The sequence below is a fragment of the Verticillium dahliae genome, genomic scaffold (assembly GCF_000150675.1).
Source record: "Verticillium dahliae VdLs.17 supercont1.27 genomic scaffold, whole genome shotgun sequence".
NCBI classification, from domain to species: domain Eukaryota; kingdom Fungi; phylum Ascomycota; class Sordariomycetes; order Glomerellales; family Plectosphaerellaceae; genus Verticillium; species Verticillium dahliae.
In genome coordinates, this window is record NW_009276928.1 from 362,403 (window position 1) to 377,234 (window position 14,832).

Consider the following 14,832-nt stretch of genomic DNA (forward strand, 5'->3'; position numbering starts at 1 on the left):
ACAGCGACTACCGGTCCCGTCACGCTGCTGTTCCAGGGCGCCCGCGGCGGGCTGCAGGTGCGCGGGCCCGCCGGCCGCTTCGTCGACGCGACCCCCATCCCCGGCACCGTCGTCGTCAACGCCGGCGACCTGCTGGCGCGCTGGAGCAACGACACCATCCGCAGCACCGTCCACCGCGTCGTCGAGCCGCCCGGCGGCGGCGCCGACGGGGACGTCTACCCGCCGCGGTACAGCATTGCGTGAGTCCTGATGCCGAAAGGCTGTTTTCGGAATACTGACCATGACAGGTACTTTTGCAACCCGAATTACAAGGACTACATCGAGGCGCTGCCGGGGACGTATGCGTCCGAGGCGGAGAAGAAGTATGAGGGCATCAACAGCGGGGAGTATCTGGTGCAGAGGCTGACGGCGACGTATTGACGTGTCGAATGTGGGTTGGCGTTTTGGCCCTATATTTGTTGCCTTGTTCACGATGACAAGACTTGGTCTGTTGCGTGTCGCCTTTTAGGCCTCAGTAGACTGTGCAAGGTGGATGTGCTGAGTGACCAGGACACGGCGACACCCACTTCAACACTGTCGGAACGATTCCATGGCCGTCAGTCAGTCAGATCACCCGGGCGGCTGGCACCATTCAACCATGATAATTCAGACATTCATTCATCATCATTCATCCTATACTACTGTCGAGACAACAAGCATCCGCAGATGCGCAGGGTTCGCGCTGGTGAGCTACGCATCGTCCTTGATCCGGATGCCGACGCCCTGGTTGGCAATGATGGCCGTCTTCTGCTTGCTGCGCTTGACGGGGTGGGGATCGTTGAAGATCTCGTCGAGCTCCTCGAGCGTGCGGCCCTTGGTCTCGACACACGACAGCCACATGAAGCCGTTGTGGATAAAGTGCAGGACGAGGAAGATGGTGTACGTCTTCCAGCCAATCTCCTTGAGCGAGACCGAGGTGCCAAAGGTGTTGATGAAGCTCGAGACGCCGGTGAGGAAGCCCTTGACGCCCATGCCCTTGGCGCGGATCTCGTTGTTCAGAATCTCGGCCGGGTAGAGCGCCTGCAGGGGCGTCCAGCAGAAGCCCCAGAAGATGCCGTACGTGAAGACCATGGCGATGAAGGCGTACGACTGCGCCCTGGGGATCTGGCCCTCCTCGTAGCCCTCGGCCCTGGCCGCCAGCACGTTGATCGGGATGTAGACGAGGCCCGTCAGAAAGGTGCCCCAGAGGAACAAGGGCCGGCGGCCGAACTTGTCGACGCAGAAGGAGCCAAAGAGGCCGGCGATGAACGAGAGGATCGTGTTGATGCCGTTCAGCAGGAGCTGGCGTCGCGAGTCGGTGATGCCGATGCCCTCGACCATGACGGGGAGGTAGTACGAAATGACGGAGCCGCCGATAAAGTTGGCAAAGACGGCGACGAGCATGAGCAGCCACATGCGGTGGCGGTTCGCCCTCGTGTTGACGAGCACCTTGTAGTTCCAGTTCTTGTTGGCAATTTCTTGCTCATGCTCGAGCGCGTCCTGCATCTCTTCGACCTCGAGCTTGACGAGGGCCGAGTCGGGGTTCATGTTCCCGTGGTACTGGATCAAGATGCCCTTGGCCCTCTCGGTCTGGCCGACGCTCCAGAGCCAGCGTGGACTCTCGGGGAGGAGGAACCAGACGAGCGAAAAGACGACGGTGGGGAACGTGAGCTGGATGATGTAGGGTATCCGCCAGCACCAGTCGTTCTCGAGGTAGTTGGTTGCGTAACAGGACCACGAGGCAACTAGCAGAGGAACTACATGTCAGCCTTTATCCTTGTTCACGTGTGTCATGGTCGTTTGACGTACTGTTGGCGCCAATGTTCCAGCCGAGGACGTTGTAGAGGCCACCCGCAAGGCCCCGCCACGTGGGGTAGGACAGTTCGACGAGATAGACGGCCGCAGTCGTCGCGCACATGGGGTTGCCAAAGCCGACGATGAAGCGACCGACGATGAACTGCGCCAGGTGACTGCTGGTAGCTTGGAGGACGGAGCCCAGTATAATGTTGGCAGCGCCGATGAACATGCCGGCGCGGCGTCCCCATCGGTCCATGATGTAGCCGCAGCCCAGAGAGCCAATGATGGAACCGACCGTGTAGATGCCTATGCAGCGTATTAGTCCTGACGCGGCGTGCGCGTGTGTCGGGGAGGGAAGCGTACTGAAAGTGGCGCCGTTGAGCGTGCCCGTCTTGCCAATCTTGAACCTGTCCTGGAACGGTTCCATGGCGTTGATGGCACTCATGACGGAGCCGTCGTAGCCGTTCATGACGCCATTGAGCACGCAAAGGGCCATCATGCAGTAGAGCTTGACCTGGGACCTCGACCTGTAGTCGGGGTTGTCTTTGGCGACGGCATCGGCGAGAGCCAGCGACTCGACATTCTTCTCCTGAACGCCATGGCGCAGGGTCAGGTCGGGCTTCTGAAGGTCATCCACTGCGCTCGAGGTCGCCTCGATGTGGTCGAGTTGGCTGTGGTTTTCGGCCTTCATCGTGGAAGACCGAGGGGTGTCTGGGTCTGGGTCCGGGTCCGCAAGAAGGTCTATCGAAGAGGCACAAGAAGGTCAAAACAAAAGTGCAGTGCGAGGCTTGTCACAAAGGTAAGGAGACGCCGAACTGGCTGGTCGTTTTATATAGGCCGTCTCAGCATGCTCTCTGTAGCGTAGCTTTGGCTTTCGGTTGCTGGCGACTCAGTGACAGTGTGCCGATCTTGTCCCCTTGCGACCTGATGCAGGCCGTCGTGATCCTCCAGTGCCTGGCCAAGGCGGCTATATGTACAGCTGTACGCGGTCTGGGGTTGAGATGGGCTGCTGATCTTGGTGGCAGTGAGGAGGTTGAACAGGGATGATAGGGTCGGCAGTGTGAGATGTGAGAACGCGGGGATCGGTGGGGGTCATGCGGAGAAGGTTGTTGGTGTTCAGAGGTGGGAAATGGCCAACATGATGCACATTGATGCGCATGATGCACATTGATGCGACAAAGAGAGGCAAAGCCGGGGATTTCGGGTCTCGGTTCCTGGCATCTAGACCGAAACTGGGTTCTGGATGTCCGGGGGAACTTCGGCCAGCAGGAAAACACTGAGATTGGCACTGTGAACAAGGCACAAGTGTGCGTCGTTCGTGGTGGGAGCTTCTGGGCATCGGATCGCCGCGAGGAGACAAGGACCTTCGTCGCATGGCGCGTGCGGGGACATGGGGCAACAAAATCATGTGCTTGTTGCCCTCTTTCGCCTTGATGATCCTCGATGCCGCAGCTCCATTATGACCGAGGAGCGAGGAGCAAGAGAGTGTGCTTGATGGAGCTCGTGGTGATGGTGGTGGGTTGTTCGACTTGGAGGGTGAAGAGGCAGGCAGAGGCACGAGGCAGGAGGCAGGCTCAAGGTGAGCAGAATTGGCCAATCAGACCATTTCTGTGCCTCGTGTGATGTGGCTCGTGGTCTCTGTGGCGGAATGTGGCTCATGGTACAAAGGTACTTCCAAACTTCAGCAAAAAGTGAACTCAGGATCTTCACCCCATCTCATCACCATCAAAGCCGCCCTCTTACACGTCCCCAGACACTTTTCTTTCCAAGTTTGGGCTTGTGTGCTCAATCAGTGTCACCATGGCTGCCACACACAAGCCTCAGATTGGGGCCCATGGTGTGCGCCTCAACAGGGGTCTGGGCATCACGGAGCGCATTGCCCCCAAGATGGAGACCTGGACTGGCGAGACGCGCGTGAGGTCAGTGATGGAGGTGCTGGGTACCTGAGAGACACATCGTATACTGACACCTTGCCAGGTTCACCGACTTCCAGGTCAATGAGATCAGCAAGGATGGCACCGTCGTTCATCTCAAGGAGACGAAGCTTGTCGAGCTTCCTGCCAAGTCTGCTGCTGCCACGACATCAGAGAACCCCAAGTCACAAGACGCAACGGAGGCTTCTGGTGTTGCACAAGCTCCCCAGGGTGCTGAGGAACCCCGTGGAAACGGCACAGCTCCCCAGGGTGCTGAGGAACCCCATGGAAACGGCACACGGCAAAACGGAGCCGCGCCGCCCGACCCTCCTGCGCCTGAGATCCCTGAGCCCGCCGCTGCAGACATCCAGGCCATCACAGACCTCGCGAGCGCCGAATTCGCCGAGAGCCTCGTGGCCATCTACCAGGCGGCCGCCGCCAAGAAGACGATTCCGCCGCCAGCAAGGTCGCCGCCGCTCGAGGACAAGGAGCAGCGTGGCCAGCTGCACCAGCTCGTGCGCCGCGTCTTCCACTCGCTCATCGACACGACGACCGACAACTCCGACCCGTCCCTCGCCGGCGCCATCATCGTCGCCTCCGGTCGTCCGCCACGGCCCTCCAAGGCCTACAACCAGGCCAACCGCATGAAGACGGGCAACAACCGGCGCAGCGCCAAGGGCAAGGTCAAGGCCGAAGGCGAGGGCGAATACCTCCACTTCACGCTCTACAAGGAGAACCGCGACACCATGGACGCCATCCACCAGCTCGCGCGCGCCGGCCGGGCCAAGCCGCAGCACTTTGCCTTTGCCGGCACCAAGGACCGCCGCGCCGCCACGGCCCAGCGCTGCTCCGTCCGCTGGCTCAAGGCCGAGAACCTGCACGGCGTCCAGGCGCGCGTCCACGGCCTCGTCACGGGCGACTACCGCTACGAGAGGCACCCGCTGCACCTGGGCGGCCTCCAGGGCAACGAGTTTGTCATCACGCTGAAGAAGTGCCGCCTCGCCGACCCGGCGTCCGAGGCGCTGCCGCCGGCCGCCCGCGAGGCGGCCATCCGCCGCGCCGCCGAGACGGCCCTCGAGAGCATGGCCTCGCGCGGCTGGCTCAACTACTTTGGCCACCAGCGCTTCGGCACCTACGCCGTCGGCACGCACGACGTCGGCCGCCTCATCCTGCAGGAGGACTTTGCGGGCGCCGTCGACGCCATCCTGGCCTACAGGCCCGAGGTCGCGCAGCGCGCCGTTCGACGGCGAGGACCCGGCCGAGGCGCACCTTCCGCGACGAGCTCAACCCGCCACCGCGTCTGCATGCTCTTCCAGACGGGCGACGGCGCCGCCGCCGACGACGCCCTGCACTACCTGCCGCGCCGCTTCACCGCCGAGGGCGCCGTCATGCGCCACCTCGGCCGCAACCCGGCGTCGCGCCGCGACTTCCACGGCGCCCTCAACGCCATCCCGCGCCAGCTGCGCAACATGTACCTCCACGCCTACCAGTCGTACGTCTGGAACCACGCCGCGAGCCGCCGCTGGGCTCTGCACGGCGACGCCGTCGTCGAGGGCGACCTCGTCGTCGTCGACGCCGCGCCCAAGCCCGACACCTCCGTGACCGACCCGGAACTCGCGCGCGCGCAGCAGCCCGACGGACAGACCACCAGCAACAGCCCAAACGACAACGACGACGACGAGCCCGACGAACCAACCGCCGCCCGCGCGCTGACGGCCGAAGAAGCCGCCTCGGGCCGCCACACCATCCACGACGTCGTGCTGCCGTCCCCCGGCCACGCCGTCCTCTACCCGCCCAACGCGCTCGGCGCCTTCTACGCGTCCTTCATGGCGCGGCCCGAGAACGGCGGCCTCGACCCGCACAGCATGGCGCGCCGCCACCGCGACTTCAGCCTGCCGGGCACGTACCGCCGGCTGACGGCGCGGTTCCTCGGCGCGCCGGCCGTCGAGGTGCGCCGGTACCGCGACGAGGAGGAGCAGATGCACCCGACCGACCTCGACCGCGTGCGCGCCGCGCAGGCCGTCGAGGCGCAGGAGGCGGCGGCGGGGCGGAAGAGGAAGTGGGAGGCGGAACAGGCGCAGGCGCAGGAGCAGACGCAGGAGCAGGAGCAGGGGCCAGAAGGCAAGAAGGCCAAGGTGGAGGGACAGGACGACGTTGTCATGGGCGAGGCGGCCGAGGCAGTTGGGGCATCCGCGGACGCGGGCAACGGTGCGTCTGCCGTGACAGCAGAGGCGGCCAAGACGGCGGTGAGCGACGAGGAGAAGACAAAGGTTGCCGTCATTGTCAAGTTTCAGTTGGGCAAGTCGGCGTACGCCACGGTGGCATTGCGAGAGCTCATGGGCGAGGAGGACGCGGGAGAGCAACAGACACAGGAAACGTCCGCTTGAAGGGCCGTCTGACGATGGAAAAGAATGTGGGGACAGAGCCGCAAAAGGCCAAAAGGCCGTTGTACAATCAAGTACCCGGGAGAACTACCAGAAGGCTCTTACGATTTGTTGATGCAACTTTTTGAGCCGTGCATGCCATGGCCGTCCTGTCAAAGTTGTACGTACTCACACTCAGAGCTCATACATACTGCGAGTCCTTCGCCTCCCGTCAATCACCAGAGGTTGCTCCATCATACAGCTAGAGGCAGATCACCCCGCACCCGTGGTCACTCCATCATACAGCCCGAGGCAGATCGCCAGCACGACGGCGAAACACATGCACACACGGATAGGGCCACTCGTTTCCAATTTCGTAGTGATCAGCTAATTGCTCGCCGAAAAACAATATCCGAGAGCCGCTCGTTGACTTCATTCATGCTGTGGTCAAGATCAACTTCGTCCATTTCTGTCATGTTCACCCTCCGTCTTTCAAATCCAGGATGGCGGTCTCTCTTCCGCCCACCAATGCCGGATAGCCAATCATCTCACGTCGATATGGTGCCAAGAAGGGTCGTGCCAGGATCCGTCCGAGAGGTCGCATTCAAAAGGCGCCGCCATGGTATGCGCCTCATATGCGAGTCGTTGCGGGGATGGATAAATACACCTTTGGCGTTTGTTCAGTTTTGTTCATTTGTCCAAGTATTGACTTTCGCTTCGCTCCGTTCCGCTGCAGGTCGAGCAACATTACGTTTCCGCCTTTGGCGTGTCCCAACCCCATACTTGTGACAGATACTTCTCCATGTTGACACGCTTGGAACGCATCTCGACCATCCAGGGGTGGTCGAGCATCCGCCATGGGCTTGCACGGCGGGTCGGGTCCTTCTCGAGACTGGAGAATAGTCAGTAACACGCCCAGGACCATCTGACAAGGCTCACTCACCAGCACTCAATAAAGTACTTAAAGTTGTCGCTCCAAGTGACATCAGTCTCGTCCTTGAGTTTGGGTATCGGCTGCCGAACGATATAGGTCAACAGGTCAATGAGTCCTGCCCTAGGCTGCATCTCGGTCCCGTCGGCTGGGAACGGGAATCGATGCTGCGCAACCTCAAGCAGTGTAACGCCAGTGGACCACACGTCAGAGGTAATGGTATAGCTCTGTCCCGTGATTCGCTCAGGCGCCATGTAGTAGCTGGTGCCGATGAACGTGTTGGCCTCGCCCTTGGTTCCAAAGTCGCCAGAGACGCCAAAGTCGCACAATTTGACCTCGCCGTTGCGGCAGAGTAAAATGTTGGATGGCTTGATGTCACGGTGAATGATGCGTCGCCCGTGGAGATACGTCAAGCCACGCAGAACGCCCTCTGAGATCTTGCCGAGGACCTTCTCGCCGGTGCGGCCACCGAGTTTCTTGACCTCTTTGTAGATGCTGTCGAGCGAGCCACCCTCGCAGTACTCCATGGCGATAGAAATGGTGGCAGTGGCAGGGTCGACAAAGGCGCCGTAGTACCGGCAAATGTGCTCTGATGCACAGCCCTTGTTGAAGTTGAGCTCTCGTACGATTTGCTTCTTCACATCAGGGTCGGGGTTCGTCGTGATGACCTAGCGACGTTAGCCTCCTGTGTCTCAGCCTCGGGTCTCTTGACTCACCTTCAGGGCGAAGACAGTCTTGCCGCCCTTGAGCTTGGCTCTTGTCACGGCACCGCCAGCACCTTCACCGAGGTTGCCGAGCTCTTCGATCCTAGACTCCAGACTGGCAATCCTCCAACCGTCATCGTCGAGGTCTTCCACGTCCAGAGACCTTGCCTTCTCCAAACTAAGCTTATCAAACTGTTCCAAGCCTTGGAGGCTGTTGTCTCTTTCCATACCAACACCACCCTCGCTACGTTCTGAGTAGAGAGACCCGACGGCGGATACCGGGTCAGGGGTGCCCTGGGGTCTTGATCCCCCAATACCATACTGGGAGGCAAAGGAAAGAGCCGAGTATTGCGAGCCGGCCGAGGTGGGGTTACTGGCACGTCCATCAAGGGGTCCAAAGCTGCCCGATCTCGAGTGGGCCGCGCTGCTCTCGCTGCCTCCGCTGGCAGAGTGGCCCTGAACACTCGTGTTCAGTCGAGGGGGCTGCTCGTAAGGCAAGCCTTGGCTGCCCATCGGAGTGGCAAGGTGTAGGGTGGGCAACGCACGGGGAGCCGACGCAGCGGGCTGGTTGCCCACCGGCTTCGCATTGGGGGACGGCGGGATGGCGAGTCCCAATCTTGGTGCTCGGGCACCACTGGATCGGGCGCCAGGTATCGCAGGGCGTAGGAGAGGAACTAAGGAAGACATGGTCGGAACGTTGCCTTGGGAGTTTGCCGAGGACAGACTGGGGATCTGGAAACATTTTGTTAGAATGAGCCTCGTGGTAGCAAGGCGGCATCACAGGGAGTCCAACCTGGTATGGTGTAGGATCCATGTTGGTGGATTGGGATGGGTTCTGGTCCGCCATGACGTGGTTGGCAGCGGTACTGCCGTGACAGCAGCGACTGGGCAGAGGGGCTCAGAGAGCAAATACAAGGGTCGGGCCTCGTCGTACTCGAATAAGGATGCTCAGCTCAGGGGCTGGCCGGAAGAAGAACTGCCCGAGTTCTTTGGTTGTACTGCTGCTGCTGCTGCTGCTGCTGCTACTGCTGAGGGCAGGGCTGGGTAGGTGTAACGGAACCGGGTCTCACGGCGTAACAAGGTGAAGTAGTTGTCGTCTTTGTGAGGGATGGATTCAGGTCGAGTCTCGGCAAACAAAGCAGGCAGCGGGAGGGCGTCGTCAATAGCTGGAACGGTCGCACGTGGGTTGGATGGATGGAAAGGGCGAAAAGGCTTGGCCTGGCTATGCTCTCAGGTGGGATTGATTGGCTCGTGTGTTCAGTAGGCGATATGTCTAAGCAAAGGCGAAGAAGAAGAAGAAGAAGAAGAAGAGCTAAGTGTGCCAATAGCGAACGTACGAGCAATGCGCTGGAGGCGAAGGGCAAGCAGGTGAAGGACCAAAGGCGAAAGGCGAGAGGCGAGAGGAGAGGTCCAGCTTGCCGTGATCTCTCTCAGTTGGGTCGTGTGTGGGAATGGCAAAGGCGGGGAGAGCAAGTTCCCACCCGCACCTCCCTCACATCAGACTGAGGTGCGTGGTTCTTGGTCGTGCTTGCTTGGCCTACTGCGGGTCCAGCGGGAGTGTGGGAAGCAAAAGGGCAAGAGACAGGTGCAAACAGGGGCTCCAGTGATCCAGTGGGCGGGCGACGGAGGGGCGGAGGGGCAGAGGGGCCGATGGGCAGGCAAGGCAGGGTCTGGCGCTAAGCCAACGGTATCCTGCTGTCGGGGAGCACTGTGGCACAGTGGCCAGCAGTTCCCTCCTTGGGTCTGTCCCTCCTTGGGCTGTGAGTCCTTGGGTTTGTGAGTCCTACGTACCTTTTGCCGCCCCTAGGACACGGGACTACGTGACGATCATTACATCCATCCATCAATCAATGCCCACAGGCTTCGTCTGGTGCCTCTAATTCACGAGCGCAAAAGCAGCCTAGACATCAAACACAAGAGGACGCATTGGAAAGCGTCGACCCGGAACAGGCCACTGACCATGCAGTTACTAGGGGCCTTGTGAAGCTGCTGCTGCTGCTGCCGCTGCTGCTGCATTGCTGCATGAAGCAGAAAATCAACTCGGCATCACCAACAGGCGAGAGCCGGCGCCCACGATTGGGGGAAATCCTTCCAGCCAAGGGCCCTTCTCCGAGTTCCGAACAGGCCTCCACGCTGCGACTCTCCGCGGCCACCCTTGCCAATGAGGAGTACTCGTTTGCCATGTACTATCAGACAGGAGGTGCCATTGGATCTCCTCTGGTCACCTGGGCCTCTTCCACGAACAACAGTAGCCATTGTACCGGTTTTTGAAAAGGGCGACCGTCATGTTCGCGAGGCGAAGGCAACACAACATGCCGCGAATCTGCTGGCGTTGTTCGTAACGGTGTCGTTTTCCTTGCCTGAGTCTTGGGTGCCCAACCGTTCGTGGCGCATCCAACACGGCTTCTCCGCTTCTTCCCACTCGTTCATCTTCGGGCATGTGCACCTTGTACAGTGGGCGTGAGCGCACCCTCCGTCTCGTCACTGGTTGAGGTCCGGCTGCCATTTGGTTATGTGCTCCCTCACCAATGTGGTCCATCGACACCCTCAGCTTGCCGGTCTACGGCCACATTTGGCGACCCAAGCTCTTCGTCGGGTTGGGTCTGGGTCGTGGCCATAAGGCTGAGCAAGGTGGGACTGGCGCTGAGTGAGATTTGAAATGTCTTGGGGTGACACGACACCCGCGTTAGTGGCCTGTTGATACCACGTCGATACACCTTACCTATCAGGTACCTATACCTACCTACCTTAGGTGGGCACTAGGCGGGCAGGTACCTCAGCTCAGGTCGAAGGGGCTCGACGTAAATGCCACGAACTGATGTCACGAAAAGTGTGTGCGTCAGCTTCCAAGGCAAGCATGATGCATTGGCATGGGAGGAGGAAGCAACGATTCATCGCTGTTTCCCTAGGCGCGCGTCTATCCGCGCAGAAGGCAGCTTCAAGGCAGCTTCCAGGAAGCTAGGGTCCCTTATTGGCTGGACAGCACAGTGCTCGTCACCTGGCACCCCTGTCAATGACACCCCGCTACCTTATCCGGCAGTGGCTGCTTCCCCAATGCACCTGCCAAAATTTTGGATAACGAAAATTTCCCAGGCGAGCAGGAACCAGGCGAGGAACCAGGCGAGGAACCAGACAAGGACCAGACAAGAACCAGACAAGGAACCAGACAAGGAACCACTTCAGCATCACGCGTCTGTCTTTCGGAAAAACCCTACGAGATGCCGTCTACTTCCGATCTCAAGCGCTTAGCCGCCGAATCTGACGACTCCGATCAGGGCGCCAACATTGACCAACACGCCTCCTCGTCCGAGTCTGAGCACGCCTCCGATGCCGAGTCGGACCAGCTTGACGATGCTGGCTCCCGCAAGAGACGCAAGACCTCGCCGCCAAGGAATCCAGCGCTGGACGATGAGGACGAAGACGATGAGGAAGAGTTCCAGCGAATCGTGTCTACCATACAGGCACCGTCCCGTGTGAAGAAGACGACCACCGCCACTCCGTCCTCCAGACCCGAACCCAAGCTCCCCGCGCCGGCTGGCATCACGGCGCCCGTCGACCCGGACACGACATTCTCGTCTCTCAACGTTCGACCATGGCTCACACAATCCCTGGCCAACATGGCCATTAAGAGGCCCACGGGCATTCAGAAGGGGTGTATTCCCGAGATTCTCAAGGGCAGGGACTGCATTGGTGGCAGCAGGACGGGTTCCGGAAAGACGGTCGCCTTCGCGGTGCCCATTCTTCAGAAATGGGCCGAAGACCCTTCCGCCATCTACGGCCTCGTCTTGACGCCGACCCGAGAGCTGGCTCTGCAAATCTTTGAGCAGTTCAAGGCCATCGGGTCGCCCCAGGGTCTCAAGGTCACCCTCATCACTGGCGGAAACGACATGCGTCCTCAGGCCATTGCCCTTGCGTCACGTCCACACGTTGTCATTGCGACGCCCGGTCGCCTCGCCGATCACATCCGCACGTCTGGCGAGGATACCATTTGTGGCCTCCGTCGCATCCGCTTCGTGGTTCTCGACGAAGCCGATCGCCTGCTCGACGGTACCGGCACCGGCAGCATGCTTCCCGCCGTCGAGGAGTGCCTCTCCGCACTGCCGCCACCGGCCCAGCGTCAGACGCTCCTCTTCACCGCCACCATCACTCCCGAAGTGCGCGCCCTCAAGGACATGCCTCCAAAGCCCGGCAAGGAGCCCGTCTTCATCTGCGAGGTTGACACGCAGATGCTCGCCATCCCTGCTACCCTCGCTCAGAAGCACATTCAGGTGCCCGTCACTCACCGCGAGCACTACTTGCACACCTTCCTGCTGACGGCGGCCAACGTCGACAAGACGGTCATTGTCTTCTGCAATCGCACCACGACTGCTCAGTTCCTTCATCACCTGCTCCGTCTGCTCGACCACCGCGTCACGAGTCTGCACTCCCGCCTGCCACAGCGCCAGCGTACCGACAACCTGGCGCGCTTCCGTGCCGCTGCCGCCCGCATCCTGGTTGCCACGGACGTCGCCTCGCGTGGTCTTGATATCCCCGAGGTGGCTCTTGTTGTCAACTATGACATTCCCCGCGACCCCGACGACTACATTCACCGCGTCGGTCGTACTGCTCGTGCCGGCCGCAAGGGTGAGGCCGTCACCTTTGTCGGACAGCGTGATGTGGAGCTCGTCCTTGCCATTGAGGCACGCGTGGGACGAAAGATGGATGCCTGGACAGAGGAGGGTGTCAACCTCGAGACGCGCGTCGTCAGGGACACGCTGAAGATTGTGGGCGAGAAGAAGAGGGAGGCACTGCTCGAGATGGAGGAGAACAAGGAGGTGGGTGGCAAGAGGAAGAGGACCAAGACGAAGCTGAGGGCGACGACGGATGGGTTTTAGATGTTTAGGTAGATACCCGAGTGAATATGTTCGAATTTTCCAGACTTATTCTTCGCCCCGTGATACCATCTTTTGCCTCTGCTTACAGCCTGAGCACATCACTTCGCCATGTCATGACTGCCTGTCCTGCTTTATGAGATGATACTCCACAACGTCCACCAGAGTTCAAGGCAGAAGTCAGGATGAGATTCCGGCCCAGACCTAACAGCGCCGCCCCTCTCACGGTCCACGGCCCACGGCCCACGCCCAAGTCGGTCACACTCCAGCAAAGGCCATCTCCACCCATGATATATCCCGCGACGAAGCCCCGTCGACATCAAAGGCCGCATGGCCCAATGGCAAGGCGTCTGACTACGACACAGAAGCACGAGAGACCGTGGCCTGTTGGTATCAGGAGATTGCAGGTTCGAGCCCTGCTGTGGTCACATGTAGAAGCATCTCATCGGTGCGAGTACTTTCTTTGCGGTCCCTGTCTGTCCATGGACTTTTATGAAGTGGATGGGATGCGGACGTTTTGTACGAAACCTACCAATGCTTGAGCTGAGGATATCGAAATATGTTTTTTATGACTTGATAGATGTATAAATCAGCCCATACCAATATTTTGATACGTTGGCGACTTCTGTCTGGAAGGCTTTTGTGGTATCACGACAACCAAAGCTCAACACGTCGTCGATCCGACAGCATGAGATATCGACAGCGTCTGTCACCTAAGGCGTTCTCCTCTCAGCCTCCGAGCTTGGTCATGCAACACCGGAAGGCTAGACAAGAATCGCAAGGCTTCTGCATCGGATGAGCGAGGTTCTCTCAGCGCCTTACAGCTCGCCACAGCCCAATGCCCTATTCGCGAAGGAGCCCAAGACAAAAGACACAAAGTCTACATCACCAACACCCGGAGCATCCTGTAGTAAACACGCCGAGCCGCCCCGGGCCTTACATCCCGTCACGAACTCGCAACAAACACCAAGCCTCGCATGCCCTCTGCGCTGCATAAACAGAAGAAAGGCACGTAAACTCGACTGCCACTCGGCCTCGGCAGCCAGCCACACTCAACTCACCATCCACTCCCACCACCCTCGGCTCACGGCGGCGCCCCAACCTCACGATGTCCCGCACCCCGGCAGAATAGAAAAATCCTGACAGCAGAGTCTTCACCCCTCCCTAGCGCGCCGCCTGACCTACAAACCCTTTCCAGAATGTCCACTCCGGGCCCGAGCCGCCGAAGCGGAGTCTCGAGGGCGAGGAAACGAGGAACGCGCGGGTAGGCGAGGGGAGACCAGAGAGAGAAAAAAAAGGGAAGTAAAAAAAAAAAAAGAAGAAGCGAAAAAACTCCACCGACCCCGCCGGCCAGACCACGCCGTGGAACACACTCACGATGCTTTTTCCCACTGAGCAGGTCGGAGCCAAGGGCCGGCCGGGGTTGAGTCACGCCATGGCGGAGGAATCCAAGTCTCCACCACCGTGGCAGACAGGCCAGGGGGAAAATCCCTTGCACTGCAAAAGCGAGGAGGACTGGGAAGGGGGATAAAATTTCCTTGGGTGTGCGCTTTAGTGGACCCATGGGCGTCACAGCCCTGACGCGAGACCCCTCCGTCTTCCACGCTAGAAGGACGGGAGAAGGGCCATCATGACGCTAGAAGGCCTTAAGCGTGAGGGATGGGTCCTTTCGGCCGGCAGGGGTTTGGCGAGGGCGCCTCAGTCTGGTTCGTCGAGGCCTATCCCTTTGTCGTTTTCCGCCCAAGGGAATGGACAATGGAATGCCTTGCTGCGGCCCTCGAAAAGAGCTGCCCTTGTAAAGGGGAGGCACATCAAATTTCGGACTCGCCGTGGGGTGCTTCATGTGCCTCGCGTTATAGGGCGACGTACGACGTGTGCCAGCATCGTCAGCAATAAAAAGCCCCCTTTCTGGCCTTTCTGCTTTCTGGGAGCGCATTGCGCGGCGCTATGGCCAAGGGGGTGTCGCTTACTGACCCCGTCCCTGCACCGCATCGCTGGGCCTCAGATTTCGAATCCCCGCCAGCAAAATCCCCCATTGCCTAAACACATCGTATCACCAGGGTGCGTTTCTGATTGCGCGAGGGCGTGCAACACATGCGTGCAGCGTGCAGACCAGCGCCCGACCCCGACTCTCTGTCTTGAAACCAGGCGAGTCCATTGGGCCTGTTCGTCTGCCATGATGCCAATTCCTTCGCATTGAAAGCGCATGGGCTCGATCTGCGACGACTCGAGATC

At 59.9% G+C, this 14,832-nt stretch overlaps 5 protein-coding genes and 1 non-coding gene across 6 annotated transcripts in view; 4 read left to right on the plus strand and 2 right to left on the minus strand.

Moving 5' to 3' along the window:
• VDAG_09820 (thymine dioxygenase) overlaps positions 1-243 on the plus strand; it is a gene marked incomplete at both ends in the record, with an annotated part of 1,048 nt that extends 805 nt beyond the window's left edge. Inside the window, one exon of the mRNA XM_009654679.1 lies at positions 5-243. Within this exon, the coding sequence (XP_009652974.1) occupies positions 5-243 (239 nt within the window). The remainder of the gene's footprint in view (positions 1-4) is intronic.
• Positions 244-729: 486 nt separating this feature from the next.
• Positions 730-2,506, minus strand: VDAG_09821 (lactose permease; the record flags this gene model as incomplete). Its single annotated transcript, XM_009654680.1, has 3 exons — positions 730-1,763; positions 1,828-2,121; positions 2,179-2,506. 3 exons carry the CDS (start codon positions 2,504-2,506, stop codon positions 730-732), a joined length of 1,656 nt encoding a protein of 551 aa, XP_009652975.1.
• Positions 2,507-3,615: 1,109 nt separating this feature from the next.
• Positions 3,616-6,115, plus strand: VDAG_09822 (tRNA pseudouridine synthase D; the record flags this gene model as incomplete). Its single annotated transcript, XM_009654681.1, has 2 exons — positions 3,616-3,734; positions 3,793-6,115. The coding sequence occupies 2 exons, from the start codon at positions 3,616-3,618 to the stop codon at positions 6,113-6,115; spliced, it is 2,442 nt and encodes an 813-aa protein (XP_009652976.1).
• Positions 6,116-6,838: 723 nt separating this feature from the next.
• On the minus strand, positions 6,839-8,573 carry VDAG_09823 (MAP kinase kinase MKK1/SSP32; the record flags this gene model as incomplete). The annotated part of the gene is made up of 4 exons (XM_009654682.1): positions 6,839-6,983; positions 7,035-7,690; positions 7,739-8,458; positions 8,520-8,573. The coding sequence occupies 4 exons, from the start codon at positions 8,571-8,573 to the stop codon at positions 6,839-6,841; spliced, it is 1,575 nt and encodes a 524-aa protein (XP_009652977.1).
• Positions 8,574-10,944: 2,371 nt separating this feature from the next.
• On the plus strand, positions 10,945-12,600 carry VDAG_09824 (ATP-dependent RNA helicase dbp8; the record flags this gene model as incomplete). Its single annotated transcript, XM_009654683.1, has 1 exon — positions 10,945-12,600. The coding sequence occupies one exon, from the start codon at positions 10,945-10,947 to the stop codon at positions 12,598-12,600; it is 1,656 nt and encodes a 551-aa protein (XP_009652978.1).
• Positions 12,601-12,921: 321 nt separating this feature from the next.
• VDAG_20258 lies at positions 12,922-13,025 on the plus strand. The gene has a single exon. It is a non-coding gene; the product is annotated as a tRNA-Arg (tRNA).
• The last annotated feature ends 1,807 nt before the right edge of the window (positions 13,026-14,832 follow it).